The sequence below is a fragment of the Sclerotinia sclerotiorum genome, genomic scaffold (genome assembly GCF_000146945.2).
Source record: "Sclerotinia sclerotiorum 1980 UF-70 scaffold_16 genomic scaffold, whole genome shotgun sequence".
In the NCBI taxonomy this organism is placed as follows: domain Eukaryota; kingdom Fungi; phylum Ascomycota; class Leotiomycetes; order Helotiales; family Sclerotiniaceae; genus Sclerotinia; species Sclerotinia sclerotiorum.
In genome coordinates, this window is record NW_001820820.1 from 379,871 (window position 1) to 399,596 (window position 19,726).

The 19,726-nt window shown below is 41.7% G+C and overlaps 7 protein-coding genes across 7 annotated transcripts; 4 read left to right on the forward strand and 3 right to left on the reverse strand.

The window, feature by feature from the left end:
* Nucleotides 1–2,229: 2,229 nt before the first annotated feature.
* SS1G_10680 (predicted protein) lies at nucleotides 2,230–2,505 on the forward strand (the record flags this gene model as incomplete). The annotated part of the gene is made up of 1 exon (XM_001588183.1): nucleotides 2,230–2,505. One exon carries the CDS (start codon nucleotides 2,230–2,232, stop codon nucleotides 2,503–2,505), a length of 276 nt encoding a protein of 91 aa, XP_001588233.1.
* An 875-nt stretch (nucleotides 2,506–3,380) lies between these two features.
* Nucleotides 3,381–4,565, forward strand: SS1G_10681 (hypothetical protein; the record flags this gene model as incomplete). Its single annotated transcript, XM_001588184.1, has 2 exons — nucleotides 3,381–3,665; nucleotides 3,723–4,565. 2 exons carry the CDS (start codon nucleotides 3,381–3,383, stop codon nucleotides 4,563–4,565), a joined length of 1,128 nt encoding a protein of 375 aa, XP_001588234.1.
* A 511-nt stretch (nucleotides 4,566–5,076) lies between these two features.
* On the forward strand, nucleotides 5,077–6,956 carry SS1G_10682 (hypothetical protein; the record flags this gene model as incomplete). Its single annotated transcript, XM_001588185.1, has 7 exons — nucleotides 5,077–5,175; nucleotides 5,233–5,317; nucleotides 5,379–5,398; nucleotides 5,453–5,488; nucleotides 5,543–5,704; nucleotides 5,753–6,078; nucleotides 6,131–6,956. The coding sequence occupies 7 exons, from the start codon at nucleotides 5,077–5,079 to the stop codon at nucleotides 6,954–6,956; spliced, it is 1,554 nt and encodes a 517-aa protein (XP_001588235.1).
* A 1,964-nt stretch (nucleotides 6,957–8,920) lies between these two features.
* Nucleotides 8,921–10,324, forward strand: SS1G_10683 (hypothetical protein; the record flags this gene model as incomplete). The annotated part of the gene is made up of 3 exons (XM_001588186.1): nucleotides 8,921–9,431; nucleotides 9,493–9,626; nucleotides 9,692–10,324. The coding sequence occupies 3 exons, from the start codon at nucleotides 8,921–8,923 to the stop codon at nucleotides 10,322–10,324; spliced, it is 1,278 nt and encodes a 425-aa protein (XP_001588236.1).
* Nucleotides 10,325–12,804: 2,480 nt separating this feature from the next.
* Nucleotides 12,805–15,311, reverse strand: SS1G_10684 (hypothetical protein; the record flags this gene model as incomplete). Its single annotated transcript, XM_001588187.1, has 3 exons — nucleotides 12,805–14,493; nucleotides 14,775–14,989; nucleotides 15,290–15,311. 3 exons carry the CDS (start codon nucleotides 15,309–15,311, stop codon nucleotides 12,805–12,807), a joined length of 1,926 nt encoding a protein of 641 aa, XP_001588237.1.
* A 1,017-nt stretch (nucleotides 15,312–16,328) lies between these two features.
* SS1G_10685 (predicted protein) lies at nucleotides 16,329–16,436 on the reverse strand (the record flags this gene model as incomplete). The annotated part of the gene is made up of 1 exon (XM_001588188.1): nucleotides 16,329–16,436. One exon carries the CDS (start codon nucleotides 16,434–16,436, stop codon nucleotides 16,329–16,331), a length of 108 nt encoding a protein of 35 aa, XP_001588238.1.
* Nucleotides 16,437–17,653: 1,217 nt separating this feature from the next.
* Nucleotides 17,654–18,376, reverse strand: SS1G_10686 (predicted protein; the record flags this gene model as incomplete). Its single annotated transcript, XM_001588189.1, has 1 exon — nucleotides 17,654–18,376. One exon carries the CDS (start codon nucleotides 18,374–18,376, stop codon nucleotides 17,654–17,656), a length of 723 nt encoding a protein of 240 aa, XP_001588239.1.
* Between the last annotated feature and the right edge of the window lie 1,350 nt (nucleotides 18,377–19,726).

Below are 19,726 nucleotides of genomic sequence, written 5' to 3' on the forward strand. Positions count from 1 at the left end.
ATTAATATCTGTGCCGTGGGATGTAACCTTTCTTGACCCTAGTCCGGGGACATTTTCCCCTGTGCCGCAATGGTAATTCTCGGTACTTGGCGTGGGCGCGGAGTGTTAATCAGGGACGAGAGACTCAAGATATTTTGCAGGTTTCGTTATTAGGCCTTTGAAAATAGAACTAGCCATGTATCACACGTTCTAGTACACGGAGGCACCTCGGTTACCTTGTAAATGTGTTCGAAGTCGAATGCCATTGTCTGCCAATGAATAGCATTGAGATGCCGTCAACCATGCCCTAGTCGAGTCATATAAATCTAAGTAAGCTGTGGCCCGTAGAGGCTCCACAATTCAAAGTCGTGCAACCTGCAAGTCGGCTAATAAGACATCTTAGTCTTCTGTCGTCTGCCAATGAATGTGAACACCGCTACCAGCCATTCTCAAACGATGTGTCGTGTGGAGACTCTAAGCTTTCAAATGTTTTGAACCTTGCAGGTAGGGCTCCTCAAAGTGGAATATTGTATGTTATCTTCCAATGAAATGTCGTAACTACTAGCCTTGTGCTTGATCCCCTCGACCTGGGCATTCCCGAGAATACCAAAATGGTTTCCATCGCTTAACTAGGATCTTGCATACTAATCACTAGAATTCTCTAGTTTGAACAATCTTTCTAATCATTCTATAATTAAAAATTTCATATGTAGTAATATTGTAATATTCAAATCTAAAAGGTAATGTTATAGATTTTTTGCTAGTAACAATATTATTTGTTCTTTAAATTGAAATATTCTAAACTCGTTTCAAAATTCGGCTATAAAGAAGAATTTCTCAAAATAATATTTTATGGTTGTCGCCCAATGAAGCGTTGTGATTCAGGGATATTGCACGGGCCTTTTTGGAGTCGATTTTTGGTAGTCTAAAGGATTAGAACTGTGGAGATTCTAAGAGGTTGGTAAAAGGTCGGCACTTTTGATCGCTGTCATTTCATTTAAACCACCCCATACTTATCAACGGATTAGGACATCCATATGAAAATCGCGATAGAAACTTCTACTCCATAGATATGTTACTATATTACCATAAAACACATTCATTATCAAAATTGATGGCTGAATTGAAAGGTTGAGTCTTTTCATCTTTTTATACTATAAACATCAATTTCCCATACAAAATGAAGTTTGTGTCTCCTAGTTAGTGGAGATTGTAGGCAGGCCAGGAAAGGATGAGCAGCTTCTTCGATCAACTCAGAGTAGCGGTGCAACCATATTGATTGATTCTCGTCCTGCATCCTCAAGCTCGCCACGCTCTCGATCAGCATTAACAGATCTCTTTCCCACCGTCCGTTTTGACAACACTCTTTGAGAAGCTTGGCAACGATTAAAATGTAGGATGAGTACTTCCGTGTGTGTAAATTTCATGACAGATGAGTATCAAACACGAGTCGTATGCCTCCTCCTAACATCTTCCAATCAACCAAATCGCACCTAAACGACAATGTTATATTCCAATTGGTATGTGTAAGTTCTCACGACAAACCCGATTAATATAAAGCTTTTATTTTATCAATGGGGTTTCACTTGGAGATGGCGGAACTATCCTTGTTAATGGGCATAAATGCTCAGTACGAGTCAATTCATGGTTCATATATATCCTTCATCGATGGAGGGCAAATCACATGAAGTGAGCCCGATTGTTAATGTTCTTTACATCGGTCGAAATGATGTTTTATGGGGGAAATCATTAAGCGAGACAAATAAGCAAGTTTTGTGAACATCTGAAAAGAGTGATTTCTTTTCTTGGGTGTTGATAAAAGGGGAAGACACTTCTTTCTCTCACGAGAGCGCAGCTATGGGATTTGTTCTATTCCATGCGATCAGGATTCTTGAAGGTATTAGTCGACTTAGCGGACGATCGGATTCGAAAATGCCAATCATAGGTTCCCCTTATTCGATTTTGCCACTTAATCCACGTCGCTCCTTAGGTGCTTACGTCGGTCATTATATTGCCCATACTGGAAGCGACTTTGTGTCATCCAAGAGTTAGCTTTTGCGAGGGAAATATTGGTCCACTGCAGTGAATAGGGTTTTGAATCGAAAGATTTCGCTCAATGTTGTGATAGTCCGGAATGGATATCCGAAAGATGGATGAATATTCACGATAAAAAAGTGCATAGATTGATCTATAACATTATGCACAGAATCCAATGCTAGCTACATAGGCAAAGAAAGGAGAGAAGAAACCATGGATTGCAAGCGCATTTACTTCCGAAGCTTCTTTTTACGTGCAACCGAAGCACAGTGCGAAAATATTCGTGATAAAGTTTTTGGTTTGCATAGTTGTGCTCATGATTGTCGCAAACAAGGTATACCTGTCGATCATGAAATCTCAATTCTCGAGAAATGCTCAAGCATTCTGAGCCCTCATTTCTCTGAACATCATTCACCACCATTTTACACGGCTAGACATACCACAGCCACTCTTCACAGACTCTTGAATGCGCCGCAGCCAGACAAATAACTACGCGAAAGATACTTGGTTCCACGGTCAAAGCTATAGTTAAAACTCATTGGGACTCTAGACGGTACCCTTCCATGGCTAAGTTCCAAATCTGATGATCTTCCACTCAGCGAGCGAGGTGCCGTATGTGGAGAGGAGAGGGAATATAAGTCGAGATATTTAACGAGGGAGAAGTGACGGGTTGTTTCGATATGCCTTCACTGCAGTTGTTGGATTTGGGGAAGTTTGATGGGGTTCGGGGTTTGGGCTTTAGGACCTTGAAATACTCGAGCGTTGGATAATATGTTGAACGAGAATACTTGAATATTTATAATACTTATGGGCTCAGGCCCGGATGGCCACGAAGAGGAGGGGAAGGAAAAGGAAGGAAAGAGGAGAGGAGGGAGGAAAAGGGGTGGGAGAGGAAGGGGAGATTCTTTGAAAGAGATGAAGCCCGAAATCGAAAAGCAGATCGAAGAATTGTAGCTTAGTTATTATCAAATTGAAGTTATTCATACTAAATATCGTTCTATAGATTGAACAAGTTACAATCTCAAAAATAGAGATTTTACTAATTCTGAATCAATCATTTACTAATTGAGAATCAATAAAGTTTATTGATTGAGAATCAGTAAATAACTGATTCACTGCTCCCATAGGGATACGAGTCTCGTTGAAATGGAACGGTTATTCACGGAAAACCGTGGGGAGTGTAGAGTTTTAGTTGCCTTTTGTGATTGGTCGGTTTACCAGATCCGTACCTAAAATACCATCGGCTAAACATCGGCTGAACATCGGCTGTACATAAGCTCTCCCCGCATAGTTCCCCAGATCCTACCATCAAGCTCAACTTCACACACAAAACACCAGTTGAACTTGGACAATGCAACTTCATGATGTTATCGCGGCGCATATTTCGATTTCGAAATACTGGCTTACAACTTCGCCAACTACGACGTCTTGCAACAGCAGCTGAGCCCTCGGCAAATGGGGCGAATGGTAACCAACAGCATGGAGACAATCGTGTCAAAATAGTGGAAGTGGGACCTCGGGACGGATTACAAAATGAGAAAACGATTATACCTTTAGCGACAAAGATAAGTCTGATTGAGAAGCTTGCAAAGACGGGCTTGCAGGATATTGAAGCTGGCTCTTTTGTTGCGCCAAAATGGGTGCCACAAGTAAGCTGAAATCCTCTACTCATAGATGAGCAAAGACTGACTTCAAGGCTGCTGCAGATGGCAGATGCGAGCGAAATTCTTGAACATGTTCTACAGAATCAGAATCAATCGTCTATTCCTCTACGATACTCTTTCTTGGCGCCCAACAGAAAGGGTCTTGACAAAGCATTGGATATTTTGTCTCAAAATCAAAATGCGTACAACACTGCCGACATTCCTCTTCATGATGCCCCCAAGGATCTTACTTCATCCTCCAGTAAACCATATATCGAGATGGCAGTCTTTGCAGCAGCAACCGAGTCCTTTTCACAAAAGAACCTCAACTGTGATATTGCAACATCATTAAAACGATTTGAAGAAGTCATACAAGGTGCAAAAGCAGCCGGAATGCGAGTTCGTGCCTATATATCTGTAGTATTGGGTTGTCCATTTGAGGGTGGCAATGTAGATCCTCATCGCGTGGCAGAAATAGCGACGGAATTATTGGAGATGGGGGCGGACGAGATTGATCTTGGAGATACCACTGGGATGGGTACTGGACCTAAGACTTCAAAACTTTTGCGTACAATGCAATCAGCGGGAATACTTAATGAGGACATAGCGATGCACTTCCATGATACATATGGACAGGCCTTAATCAATACTGTTGTCAGCTTGGAACATGGTATTAGAACCTTTGATAGTAGTGTTGGAGGATTAGGTGGATGCCCATACAGTCCTGGGGCTACTGGAAATGTCGCTACAGAAGATATGGTATATTTGCTAGAGAGCATGGGAATGCAGACTGGTGTTAATCTAGATGAGTTGGCTGATGTTGGACAATGGATTACTGGGGAGATTGGGAAACCTAATGCAAGCAGTGTTGGGAAGGCGGTGATTGGAGCAAGAAGCCGCAAATAATTTGAGGCTAATGCGACTTTCGCACTCAAGAGGAATCAAACTGTGTGCGTAGCATGGTGAGGTGATGGATGACTGGCGTTCGGTGTGAATTGACGAAAAGCTGGGCAGAAATTGTGTATTGGATGTATAGCAATAACGGCTACGGCCAGTCCACCATTTATTGAATCATATAACAAACGAACATGATTATGTAACTGACCATATAATTTCACCCTTCTCATTGGTACATACTCTAAATGACGGACAGCATCGTAATTTCAATTAACGCCAAGACCAACCCACGACACGTGATCGAACTCAACCTTGTCGCTTATCGCAATTGCCTCCATTCTACCAACTAATCAAGCTAAGCTCCACACTGAAGCATCTCAAGCTCTCCAACCTCACAAAAGCAAGCTAGTTATTCACGAAACCAACCAGCATAATCATCGCTGGAGCTTCTTGCGAGCTGAAGCGCCTCTTTTTGTTTTTTGTCTTAGTGATCGAATAAACCGCAAATCAGTTTGCAACAATGGGGGATCCAAGAGAGTCGTCGTCGTACAGTGTTACGCCGCGAATCAGGTATAATACCATCGGCGGTATCAATGGTCCTTTGGTTATTTTGGAGAACGTGAGTTTGAAGAATGATGGATAGGTGGTAGTTGGGCACGTTCTGATGGAGTCGCAGGTCAAATTCCCAAGATACAATGAGATTGTTAGCTTGACTCTGCCTGATGGCACACAGAGGTCAGGACAAGTGTTGGAAGCTAGAGGTATGTGGTATATGTGCTATTGATCATGCGGAATTATTTGCTGATTTTATATAACCTATAGGTGATCGAGCAGTTGTCCAAGTACGAATTCGATTTCCGTAGGGTACCAACATTTGTCACTGACCAAGGATTTAGGTTTTCGAAGGCACTCATGGTATCGATGTGAAAAAGGTATAGCAAAGTTACAAAGGCATTTCAGTGACTGTGTTGCTAATACTGTAATAGTCCACAGTCGAGTTCACGGGACACAGTTTGAAACTGGGTGTCTCCGAGGATATGTTGGGTCGAATCTTCGATGGATCTGGAAGAGCTATTGACAAGGGACCAAAGGTGTTGGCAGAAGATTATTTGGACATTAACGGAAGTCCTATCAACCCATATTCAAGAGTAAGACTTGTAGATTGGTAGTCGATTTCTTTGGCTAATCTATATCAGGTTTACCCAGAAGAAATGATCTCAACTGGTATTTCTGCCATCGACACGATGAACTCCATTGCTCGTGGACAAAAGATTCCTATTTTCTCCGCTGCAGGTTTACCGCATAACGAAATCGCTGCTCAGATTTGTCGACAAGCTGGTTTGGTTCAAAAACAAGGTGTTACAAACAAAGGCACACACGATGGACATGAGGAGAACTTCTCCATTGTTTTCGCAGCTATGGGTGTCAACTTGGAAACTGCACGTTTCTTCACTAGGGATTTCGAAGAGAACGGAAGTCTTGAGCGTGTCACCCTCTTCTTGAACTTGGCCAATGATCCTACGTAAGTTTCACACCAGTCTCTCCACATGACCAACAAGACTAATATTTCATAGTATTGAACGTATCATTACCCCTCGTCTTGCCCTTACCACCGCCGAATACTACGCCTACCAATTGGAGAAGCATTGTTTGGTTATTCTTACCGATTTGACTGCATACTGTGATGCTCTTCGTGAGGTTTCAGCTGCCCGTGAAGAAGTACCTGGACGTCGTGGATACCCCGGTTATATGTACACGGATTTGTCCACCATTTATGAACGTGCTGGTCGTGTCCAAGGTCGAAATGGATCCATTACTCAAATTCCTATCTTGACTATGCCTAACGACGATATTACTCACCCTATTCCCGATTTGACTGGTTATATTACTGAAGGACAAATTTTCATCGATCGTCAACTACACAACCGTGGTATCTACCCACCTATCAACGTGCTGCCATCTCTCTCCCGTCTCATGAAGTCTGCTATTGGAGAAAAGCTCACCAGAAAGGATCACGGTGATGTTTCCAACCAATTGTACGCCAAATATGCCATTGGTCGTGATGCAGCATCCATGAAGGCAGTTGTTGGCGAGGAAGCTTTATCTTCTGAGGACAAGCTCTCGTTGGAATTTTTGGAGAAATTCGAGCGTACTTTCATTTCACAATCTGCTTACGAATCGAGAACCATTTATGAGTCACTCGATCAAGCATGGAGCTTACTTCGTATTTACCCCAAGGAATTGCTCAATCGTATCCCACAAAAGGTTTTGGCTGAATTCTACCAACGATCTGCAGCTGACCGCAAGGGTAAAGGACGTGCTGGCAACAAGGATACCAAGGATAACAGTGAGGAAGGTAAGGCGAAGGATGCGCAAGTGGAGAACTTGATTGATGCATGAATATGAAATTGCCGCGGAAGGGAGGATAGTGAAGAGTCGTTTTGGAAGAGTGTAAGAGGGTGTTTAGTCTTGTCAATATATCTCTCGGATTCCTTTGCATTGAAATGAGCGCGCTTGTGTAGATATTATGAAGAAGCGAAAGTCGAGGGCTGAATTAGAATGATAGTTTAACATAACAATTCATTTCGATATATGCAGATTGTACAGGGGGGAGCGTGAACACTGAACTCGTTCATTACTCCAATGATGAGATCAGGCCAACCATAGGAAGCATGTGCTACAACATCAATCACAAGTATATGAGCGCTGCATACCTGCATATCTAGTTACATTACCTACCTACATTGCCTACATTACCTACAAAACGTATCACATGCGGAGTACAAAGTGTTGGATTGTGATGATCTCTTTCTCTCTATAGCTGGGTGGGGTAATTTTCCGTACTAGGTAAGTAAGTAAAAGTATAATTAGTGTAAGGTGGTGGTTTAGGGTGGTTTATGTATGCGCTCGAATGGTACGGTGTGTATGGGAAGAGGGATTAATAAATGCGGGATGCGGGATGCGGGGATTTAGGGTAGGGGATATTGAGGTGGTAGGGTAGGGGATAGTGTGGCTAGGTAGGTAGGGTTTTAGGATTGAGATTAGGGTCGTTGGGGTTGGGTTGGGATGGGATGGGATGGGATTGGTCAGATAGATAGGTAGGTTACTCGTAATAGTAGGTAGGTAAGTAGGTAAGGAAAGAAAAGAAAAGCTGTCTCTCCCTGCAGAGAGGGTATTGGGTGGTGTTCGAGTTAGGAGTTGTGAGTTGTGAGTTGCTGGATTTAGAGTCATTGTTAGATGTTAGATGTTAGATGTTTAGATGGATATTTAGATCAAACCCCGCACTTTTCAGGGTTTAGTAGGGTAAGGTTATGGATTGTGTGTGTACCGAACGGACGGAGTACGGAGGTAAGGTAAGGTAAGTGTACCTAGGTACCTAAGCAAACTCACGTAATGCGCGTGAGTGGTGAGGTTAGACGCACCAATTGTAGGAGTGTGTGGATTCATGGATTTTGGGGTGATAGGATACTGTGTGGTATGGATGGTATGGATGGTTCGGAACCGTGGGATTGGGATGATGTATAGAATTAAATCAAGCTTTTCTTGGAAGCTGGGGTTGTACCTGGATTAGATTGATGGGAGGTTGGCAGGATAGGTTAGAAAACTGAGAGAGGAACTAGTAACAGTTAACAGCTAACAGTTTGTCCTACGTATACCTTTATCGACCGATTATAAGATGCAGTACGAGGTGAGCAATAATACCCCCGCATCATCTGGAAGAGGAAAGAGAATGAATTGACGAATCGTGTGAGTGGAAGGAGAAGAATTGCTTCGAGGAGGCTTTCACCGCATGTTAGTTGGTACCTGGAGAAATATGTTGTGTCCTGGGTCTGGGATAAATGTAGATGCAGATGCATGATTGATTGATTGTGTGCGGGGCGGTTACCCCGGCCTTGTTTATTTAAGTTGTAACTTTTCCTCATGCTTTTTGGGATGATTGTTAAACAATCGCTTTGTTGTCTTGTTCGGAGATCTTTTGATTGTTGATTGTTGATTGTTGATTGTTTGTGGGTTGACCGGCAAGTGCAACACTTCATATACGAACGGAAAAACTAGGAGATTATTTTTCATTCGAATGCCTCGTCGCAAATTCACTCTTGAGTTGAGATAGATGAGCTTGATCAGATGATCATTTTACCCCAGTACCCCGTATTTTAAAATTCACTGTGGAGACGGCGATCTACGGCTCAATCACCTACTTCCATCATCCATCATCTTATTATAAAAGCCTTCAATCCTCCTTCCAGGAAAATCTCCATTTAATTCACGACCAAACACCTCCTCTCCATTACAGCGATAATTCTTAATAACTTGTACATAAATATCTGGTTTTACGGTTATTTTGTATTAAACCAACTTCCATCATGATATCACTCAATATGATATCGACAATTCTCGGGGCCCTAGCAAGCTTAGCAGCAGCTCAATCTCCCGGTCAAGCATACACAGGAGTAGCCGGAAACAGCACCATAGCCGGATCCTCTCTCGGTCCCGACGCAAACGGTAAATACGAACTCTCCGCCCCTGGTATCCGAGCAAACTTCATAGCCTACGGTGCATCAATCTCTAATCTCTTCATCAACGACACCTCGGGTATCGAACGCGATATTGTCGGAGGTTTCGATAATGCAACTTACTATGGAATTGATAGACAACATCCGCATTTTGGAGGCGTGCCAGGTAGATATGCAAATCGTATCAAGAATTCGAGTTTTGTTATTGATGGGGAGACGTATCATGTGTTGCCGAATGAAAATCCGACAGAGGATAATCCGGAGGGTGTTGATACGTTGCATGGTGGTCCGAAAGGTTGGGATTGGAGAAATTGGACTGTGGTTGCTCATACTACTAGTTCGATTACTTTTAGTTTGACGGGTGAGTTTTGGTTTTGGTTTTCTGTTTGGGTTTTGGATGATGTGCTAATTTTTGGTATTAGATCCAGATGGAGAACAAGGATTTCCCGGAGAGGTCGTTAGTTATGTGACTTATACTTTGAGTAATATGACTTGGTCTTTCAAAATGATTGCTATTGCTACCACAAAGAAAACTCCTATTATGTTGAGTTCTCACGTATGTTATTCTTTCATCTACCTGATATCATTACCTCTTCTCACAAGCATCTAACAAATCATCAGACTTACTGGAACCTTGATGGATTCGCCAACAACGAAACAGCTACCGCTCTCAACCATTCTCTTTACTTACCATACGGTGGTCAAAGAATCGGAACAGATAGCATTCTTATTCCCACAGGCGACATCATAGCAAACCAACCCCAATCCCTCAACGATTTCTGGAGCACCCCCAAACAAATCGGCGCCAACTTCAGCAACCCAGACCTCCTCGGAAACTGCGGCGAAAACTGCACCGGCTACGACACCGCCTACCTCACCAACCGTGACGCCGCCACTCTCTCCTCCTGGCACGTTTCCCCTGTAGCACGTCTCCGCTCCGCCTGGTCCGGCATCCAACTCGACATCTTCACAGATCAACCCGCTTTCCAGGTATATTCCTGCGGAGGCCAAAATGGATCTATGGCGTTGAAGAAAACGCAGGGTCTGTTTAATGTTTCGGATAGACCTCGCACGATTCCGCAGTATGGATGTGTGGTTATGGAAGTCGAGGATTGGATTGATGGGATTAATCAGCCGGAGTGGGGGAGAAAACAAATTTGGGGTCCGGAGGATGGTCCGTATGTTTTGGAGGCGAAGTATAGGTTTAGTTTGAATGATACTCGGATGGGTTTATTGGGTGAGGGGTCGGGTTAGGTGGGTGGTTTGTGTGGGTGATGTGATGGTGATGTGATATGATATGATTGAATGATTGATTTGAGCTTTTGGTGGGATGTTGAGAAAATTCGAGGTAGAGAGGGAGGGTATTTAATACATACGTACATAGATACATACTCGTAGTAGTAGTAGTAGTAGTAGTAGTAGTTAATGAATTACATCCCAAACTTTAATAAAACTCACAATTTAGTTTAAGAGAATTTATTAATCCTATCATATTAAATAATTATAAATGATTAAAATTATAAATAAATAAATATATATTTCGACATTAATGTATTAATTATTTATATTTTTTAATAATTAAAAAAGCTTGAGTATACGGAGGACGGCTGTGACGGAAATCCCTGCTTTCCTCCCACCTTTATTATATAAGAAACCTCAGGTACATTAACCATGTCCACACATGATACGATTACTCGAGATTAGTATGCGATTTAGGTGACCTGAGGATCAGATCCGGACAAGTACTCGGTATCAATGGTTATCGGTAAAGTAAGATCATTGGAGGAATAAATATGACTTCTTTTTGCCTAGCTATTGCGGCTAGGCCATTCATTTGTGTATATATAGAGTAGCTATCCCCATCTACAGGTGCTCTTCACCTGTAGATTTTAAGTTAAATAAAATTGCTGGTCTATAAACACCCTTTTGGTCACAACGGCTCGAAAAGTAACACGACTATAGGGCCTTACAGGGTGTTAGCACTATAAAGGGCCTGTAATTTTACACTTGGATCACCTAATTAACGCTATTTAATATTTAGCGAACCTATAAGGATTAGTATATGATAAATTTCATTTAATCCTAATCTGTTACGAGGTTTGCCGTCTAGATCACGTGGAAGTGCTCTAGGCTCTCGAGGTGGTTTATAACTAGGCGTCAAGTAGGGACTTAAGTAATGGCAATGATGCAATTCGTAACTAATAGTAGAGTATACTAAATGATTGATCTTGAGCACAAAGCTCTATACAAAGGAAATCCATCTTGATTATATAGACCTTCATGCCTATGGCTAGTCAGGACCGCGCAGCGGTCCATAACGTGACTTAATCACGTTACCCTGGTTTAGTCATGTGACGCGGCGTAGAAGATAGCCGTCGTGTTACGTGACGGTTGTTACCCACTAGTGGCTCACGTGCACTAGCCCTGTATATAAAGACCTTCTCACTTAGAATCTTCTTAGTTCTTTAGTTTTAGATTCTAAGTGATTGAATTGACTCCGTTTACGACTTTTCCGTCACACGTCGTAACACTTCTATAAAATTAAACTTTTTATTTTATTAAAGTAATAAATATATTTTATAATATATATATTAACTTTTTTACAATTAATATTTTGTTACGAGGTTTGCCGTCTAGATCACGTGGAAGTGCTCTAGGCTCTCGAAGTAGGTTTATAACTAGGCGTCAAGCAGGGACTTGAAGTAATGACAATAATGATATGCAATTCGTAACTAATAGTAGAGTATACTAAATGATTGATCTTGAGCACGAAGCTCTATACAAAAGAAATCCATCTTGATTATATAGTCCTTCGTGCCTATGGTTAACTAGGAATCGTCGTTCCTGGGAACGAGCGTTCCTGGTTGTTCCTAGGAACGTTCGTTCCTCACCGTTCCATCACATGTTTTATGGTCATGTGACATACTAATCGTTTTGGACGTAACATATTTTTATGTTTTATTTTAAAATTCTAAAAGATTTCTTTTTTTTCTTTTGTATAACTTTTATTTATTACTTATATATAAAATAAAGATTTTAATTTAAGAAAATATTAAAAATATAATATTCTCTCTATAGTTCTTCAACCCCATAGATTCTTATACTAGGTAAGTAGCATTATAAAGTAATTATCATCAAATCAAATATCACTAAAATGTGACGGAAATCCCTGCTTTCCTCCCACTCTTATTATATAAGAAACCTCAGGTACATTAACCATGTCCACACATGATACGATTACTCGGGATTAGTATACGATTTAGGTGACCTGAGGATCAGATCCGGACAAGTACTAGGTATCAATGGTTATCGGTAAAGTAAGATCATTGGAGGGATAAATATGACTTCTTTTTGCCTAGCCATTGCGGCTAGGCCATTCATTTGTGTATATATAGAGTAGCTATCCCCATCTACAGGTGCTCTTCACCTGTAGATTTTAAGTTAAATAAAATTGCTGGTCTATAAACACCCTTTTGGTCACATAAAACTAAACATCACCAATTAATAAAGACATTCATGATATCTTACCACTGAGCATCAAGGATCCAAAAATCATAGGTTTATATTTATAGAGAATACCAAAGTACTGAACAACCCATCATTATTTCAGGTTGCATCCATTCAAGTGCACGTCCAATAGTGAATCTTGTCTAATCTGGCCTGATGTTATCCATCTAATCTATTCCTACCACAACATACAAGAGACATATCCATCCTCACCCCACAAACCACAATCAATGAGGCATCCCCGAATTCTTAACACAAATCTGAAACAATTCATCCACAAAAGTTTGTGGTTCAACATCTTCACTAACTACCGCTGTAACCCCCCTATTTCCCTGCTTAGTATCAAATCCCTTTCCTTTCTCATCATTCCTCTTATCCGAACTATGCTTTACATCCCTCGCAACTTCCGTGCTGACCAATATACCCATCGATTGATAAGAAGCCGCTCTTATTGGTTTCTGTCTTTCACTTCTTTCACTAGTATCATTTTCATCTCTGGAGCGACCAAGACGTGTATCCCAAAGAGTTCTTAAACGTTCCAAGGTGGGCCGTGCTTGTAACTGCTTTTCCCTCTTGGGTACGATTCGAGTTATGGCGTTTCCAAAGGGGTCATGTTCCTCGACTACCTCGAGTTCCACATGGCCATACTCTCTAGTTTGTCTCCAACTTGATAGAAGTTTCTTTTCTTGTGAACAATCACGAGCGGTTGCCGCGAATATTGGTGAAAATTCTCGATATATGGCACGTACAAAAAATGAATGATCCAAAGCATTCTTGTAAACACGTTGTTGTAATTTAAATAGAGTAAGCGGAGCAAACGCGCACTTTTTACCAGGTGCACGTCGAGTATTGATAGGTACCATGAGTCGGAACGCAATTAGAAGTCCTATGCCGGGCCTGTGGTTTTCTGAAGTTCCACGACATGGAGCTTCGATAGGCTTGGATATCAGGCATGCTTCGCTGAAAATGGGATCGCCAATCTCGTATTTCAAGGACTGGAGTGTAGTAAGTAGTTGATTTGAAAATGTCTTCTCCCTAGTAGGTAGCTCTTTTGCCTTAACAGCCTTGGCCAAAAACCTTTGACATTCAGATACATTAAGGGTATTCATTGCGGTCAAAAAGTCCTTCTGCCAGTCTTCCAGTGTTTCAAAGGGCAAGGTCATCGTCGGGATTTGGCTTTTGGCGTCTTTCCTAACAACAATATCAAACCCTCCTCGAACAGAAGCTCGAATTGCAAAGCAGGCGAGATGACAACCAGGTTCTAGCATATCATCCTGATTCGAAAATCTCCACAGTTCCGAGAGATGTTTGGTAAGATCTTCATCCCCGATTTTCATAGTGTACGATAGTAGTGGCAAAACTTGTTCGACCTTAGCAAATCGATATCCAGCAGCCTGTAGAGCCTCTGCCTCGCGTCTTTGTGCTTTCTTGACAAGAAAGAGCAGTTGACCGGTTCCTGCTCCTGCATCTTTTTCGATGTCCTTCCTAGGCCTTCTGATTGCCCGACGACCACCTTTGATCTTTTGCTTGATATCACCAATTATCCTCTCGATCAAGTCGCTCAAAATACTGACCCGAGATTTGATGATTACTGATAAAGGAACCTTCTGGCCAGTACCGATGACATCGTCATACAAAGGACCTAACTTTTCCATTGGGATACGAAGATCATTCGCAAGATCAGCGGCGGCGATGCAAAACAGTTCTCGGAATACGATGGAATAATCCTTAATCAAGTCACCGTCGCTATCCACAAGGCTCACTTCTTCCTTGCCACCAAGTCGATTCTTCTCAATATGATCATTAATATTCAGACGCATCGCTGGAATAATGTCTTTAACACAATGCCAATTCTTTGCTGCTCTAAATATCCACAGAAATATCGGATGTGAAGTGTTGAAAACTTCACTCAAGGACTAGAATATGTCAGTTTAACAATAATTACAAAAGAGTAGCTTGACTTGCCCCTTCAATGAAGGAATTAGTAATCTTTCTATTTGGTAGAATACCCTGCGAGTCAACTAATACATTTCCATGCTTATCGAATATGGCAGCCAACAAAGTGAGTTTTTGAGAACGATTGATAGTATCTTGTTTGTGTGTGAAGAGCATGAATTTTAATGTTATGTTTATGATTGCCGCAAGTATGGTCTATATGAATCAGCATTTTGCTTCAAACTCCGTAGACCTAACATACCAGAACTGTAGCCACAATTATGGAAAATTGTTGAGTCGGGTTTGACGTTGGAGGTGTTGGAAGACCATTCAGGCGATAGTGCGTGCCGAGAGAAGATAGCCAATGCAATCCAGATATGGCAAATGCGAGTATACATGCACAGGTACCCTTCTTGGACCAACCTGATGCCCATGATGAACGCCAGAGGAAAAACAAGTAGATCGATCCTATGCTACCTGAAATAGCTATGAAAGCAGAAATTAGGACCCAGATAATATTGTAAAGGCATGTGTAGTTAGCAATACTAGCTTGTCCAAGGTAATGCATGCCACATATTCCCAGACCGGCTAGAGTTCCGCCTAGACCAACGCGGGGTAAATCTACTGTTTCATTTGAGCCAACGGTCCAAAATGCGATGAAGAATACTATGACGGGAAGAAAAAATGACTCGGACGTCGAAGACTGATTGTATGAGATTTGTAAGGTAGGATCGCCATCACCTAGAATGATTCCTTCGTCACCGACGAAATGCATACACCAAATAGCAACACCTCCCATCGATATTGAAGCAAACACAAGCACTGTCCTAGTAGTTGATTAATCTAGGGTTTGGATTTGTAAAATTAACACAGAAGATCTTACCAATTATAACGACCCTTCCTTGTTGTTCTCAAATTTAGTAGCTCAAAGGCTGTCCATGCGCCTACAAAGCTGACGAAGTATGATAAAATGATATAGCCAGCGTCATATTTCTTGTCGATGATATGCCCTTGCAATTTATGCCAGGCCTGAATAGTACTATTGACGGGAGCCGTGGCATTGCTCGTATTGTTAGCGTCGACCATAAATGATTTAGTTCGCAGTAGTTTATTAAGTAGTAACTAGTGCTACGAAAGCACTTGTTCTGTGCAAATTGTTTAAGAGGCCGAATGTCGAGGTATGGCGATGTTGCCGTCATTTGTGTTATGGATCGCTGTGTATCGAACGAAGTCCTCTCATCGCCCAAGTTGAGACTTCGTCTAAAACAGTAAGGTATTCCAAACAGTACAAATTTTTGTTTGAGAACGATTAAAACCAGGTCCACGGCCGAATATGGGCGAGAGGTGGATTAGGAGGGGAGGGATCAAAAATCGTGATTCTCGAGCGAAAATTTGGTTCTGAATGAAAACCAGCACTCGGTACAGATTCCAAGTTCTGCTCAAAAGTGAGTATCGAATCTGGTTCTAGTCCCAGGATAACACCAGCGTAAAGAAGGCACTCGACGAGGTAGTGCATAAAAACTCGATTGAGGGAGTACGAGAAGTTACCCGTGGAGAACGAAGATCGACGTGAACTCTGGATGTGTGCAGCGTGTAAACAATTTTAATACCCAATGTCAATATAGGAGGAGTAAGAAATAGGGAGTAGTTATACTATACGTAATGAAGAGCAATAGGAATGATTGTAGGTAATGCGAGATACATTTCCGAAGCATGAACTTGGTGATGAGGTATGGTAAGTAAGAAAAGAGCTCTCGCAAGAGATAGAGATGCTGTATTCGTTAATTAATTCATTAGGAAAGAACTTATTGAAGATTTAAGACGCAAGGCCTCTCACAAACCCAGATTCTGGAAGGAACGAAGGACATGCCGGAAGATACCCATGGCCGGCAGTCTCCGATTGAGTTCTCAGAACAGCGGTCATCACGCTCACATCTTAAAAGTAAGGGATCCCCAAAATCATTTGGGACTCGTTCCAAGAGACATATGCACTTGCATAGTCTTACCATCACCTCGTAGTGTGTGCATAGAATGAATACGTGCGTTCGCCGTCCTCGCGACATGTATAACCTTAGTCCGATGCTGCTTTAAATCACCTTCCTCCATAAATCTAAAGCGGCACTATTATACCCAATTTACCTTTTTCCATCAAAGTTTATCTTCACCACATACAACCAGACAACGAGAATACACTCCCTGTCGTTTGACCGTTACAACAGTACAATGACAGTCGACATCTCGCCATGAAGATTATAACGGAGCTTTAACCATGTCATCCCGAGCATCAAAATGATGAATGCACACATCTACAACATCTCTCATCACCCAACCAGCACAAATCGCTATAGTGTAGCTCCTCCAACCTCCCGGTTCGCGAGATTTAACTCAAGTCAAAAAATGAGTATCTAAGTGTATTTTCTCGGAAGGAACGAGAACGAGCTATACACCTGGTGAACTTGTGAAATGCTCACAGCTGGTGTATTGCAACTCTCACAAGCGGTAATTTTCATATATCAGGGCTTGTATAGGCCTACTTGTTACTATTTCTCAGTCTAGAGTCTGTCATTGGATCACCAGGAATCTCATGAGACGCCATCTGCTAATCACCACAGGTGAAAAGCTGGAGAACCTACTACATAGAACATATGGGAAATTCAATCAGATATATTGCTTCAACAATCAAAACCTCCCAATGGTACTATGGCTCAGCAAAGATGTTGTTGGTTTGTTTTTATTCCGCTTATTTAGTTCTTGTTTAGGCTGAGATACCGAAGAGCAGCTTTAACAAAGTGGCCAAATTTCCCTGAAGCTCTCTCACTCTGTCTCCTACCAAGCTTAGGGATTCTACCCTCGAGGCTCTGCACTTTTGGTAAAACCTTCCACTCAAAACTTAACGATATATTTGGGTTCATTTGTGTAGTCCTTGCAGATTTGGAATGCTGTACATGACTTCGAATCACATGTATGTGTGAAATAATGAAGAATCTTGTTGACTTGGTGACAGTGTTCTCTATGAGTATCAATTTATATCAATGTAAGTGGTATAATTGAACTACATTGATCTCGTGGACGTCGGTAAATGTCCAAGGCACCATGAACCTTCTGCCCTTCATCAAAACGGCCCACCCTATTGTAATTCGTTTACGCTGTCTTGGATCTCTTGGAACCTTCGCTGGATTCCCCATTTGCAGGCTCATCGTATTCCCTTTTCCGACCATCGCTGTTTGCCCATCTGTTATTCCGAAAGGGATCATTGGAGGTAAGAGTGTCAGAAGTCATTGTGCGTGAGGCTTGAGGCTGAGTATTTCGCCCTGATTTGTAGATGGGTTTTGGCTCAACGGGACCCTTTTTTAACGGATCGTAAGTGCCATTCTGAATCTTTGACCAGACCTCACCAACCGGCGCATTTGGGTGCACCCTTGCAATCATTCCCACCGAATCCAGCCTTTCTTCAGCCTTGAATAATTTCGATTCCATCTCTCGCACGATTGCCATGTCTCTTAAATGCTTGTCATGATGTTCATCTTTTGATCGCTTGATTTTGGTCTCGTATTCTTCGCAGACATTGTTCAACCTCTGATTCGTTCTAAAATTAATCTGATCTCTCACAATTGGAAACACCCCTATCAATCTCGACAGTCTCATCCTCTTCGGCAGAATCATCTCGTCCTCTGAAAGCATCCGTGTTGCTTGCAGCCTATCCAATTTCTTCTTGGTATCCTCAAGTTCATCTTGAAGCTGTGTAATAGCCACGGGATTGATGATTCCTTGTGTCATTACTGGCAGTCGGACTCGTGGTTTTGTACTTTCGACAGCCCCGTCGGCTTTTTCATCGTTGCCATCGCCTTCGTTGTTCGTCTCCATTTTTATTCCTTTCTCTTCTGATAAGTATCTTTCGATCCGTTGATTTTCAGCCAATTAGTCCACGGAGATAGAGACTGGCAGAAGCTCGCGACTTTGTAGAATGATCCAATGTACATTCGCTTGAAGGTTCAACAGCAAGAGAAAGATTTCTGTCTGAATTATTTTTCAAATCTTCTGCTTCCAATTTTCCTCTGTATTGATTGAGCCGGTGATTTATGAATGTCGCATTGCTTCATTGGTTCTAAAAATGATGAATTTTGCGTTGTTTGTGCTTAAAATGTCAAGATGCTGAACCAATAAATAAGTGTTCAATGAGGTCTAGTAGATACGAGGTGTTGTATCCTAAGATGTTGTATGTTGAAAGATTATTGCCGTAGAAATCGGAGATATTTAATAAGGAAGTTTTGTTTGTCACAAATAGAATGGAAACACAGTCCAACATCATTTTGCTGAAGGAAGGACCATTCACCAGCATATCATGAAAAAATGTTCATTCACTGTCATCAAGCCCAAGCCTACCAGTCTTCCAATATCGATAAGAAGCTCTGATATTTGCCGTATTTGATTGAAAGTATGGAGTGCATTCGAAGGTAAATTGTATTCTTACAATTTTGATCGTATAGAAGTTCGCACGTTTGGATGTCGCAAATAACGTGACATGCATGTGCATGTAGCCAGACTCCGAATGCATAACAAACAACATATTTCTACCTCTTACCCAAAGATCTCATGCTTCAGCTTCCATTTGTACCCTTGCATACTCTTAACAAGCTTCTTTCCTTTCCACTTCAGGATGACGCGGAAGCTCTCGATATATATTCAAATAACCTTATGACACTGGAAAGTTGTCGGTATATTCAAACGTGATCCATTATATGGGTGACTTTTAATATCATGTTCGTTGAGGAGGGCAGGCGCACTGTTTGCTGTCTTTATAGAATTATTGCTCCTTAGTTGATGGAGTGTGCCAGATTCCCTGCGATCTACCGGTCTTTGTAAGTTGAGTTCTAAATTTCAGCTGATTGTTCAACACTATGACACCACTTATTGCTATGGCCTGGAGAACAGACGAATAGTCACCATAGTCAGATATAGAAGGAAAAGCTTGTACGTTGAAACTTTTATAGAAGTTGGAGGGTTGGGAAGAGCTTTTGATGATTTTCCTTTCCTTTCTTAGGTTCAAGTTGAACAATAGTAGCCACGTTTTTTATCATATCCTTGATATTCGTCAAACCTCGTAGGGCAAATTATCTAATTGGAGTCATAGAGTTGAAGTGAGTCATTCGTGAATTGAATTGCATATCTGCAGCACAGGAAGAAGCGCTTCTATTCCCTTCTATTTTCCAGTCA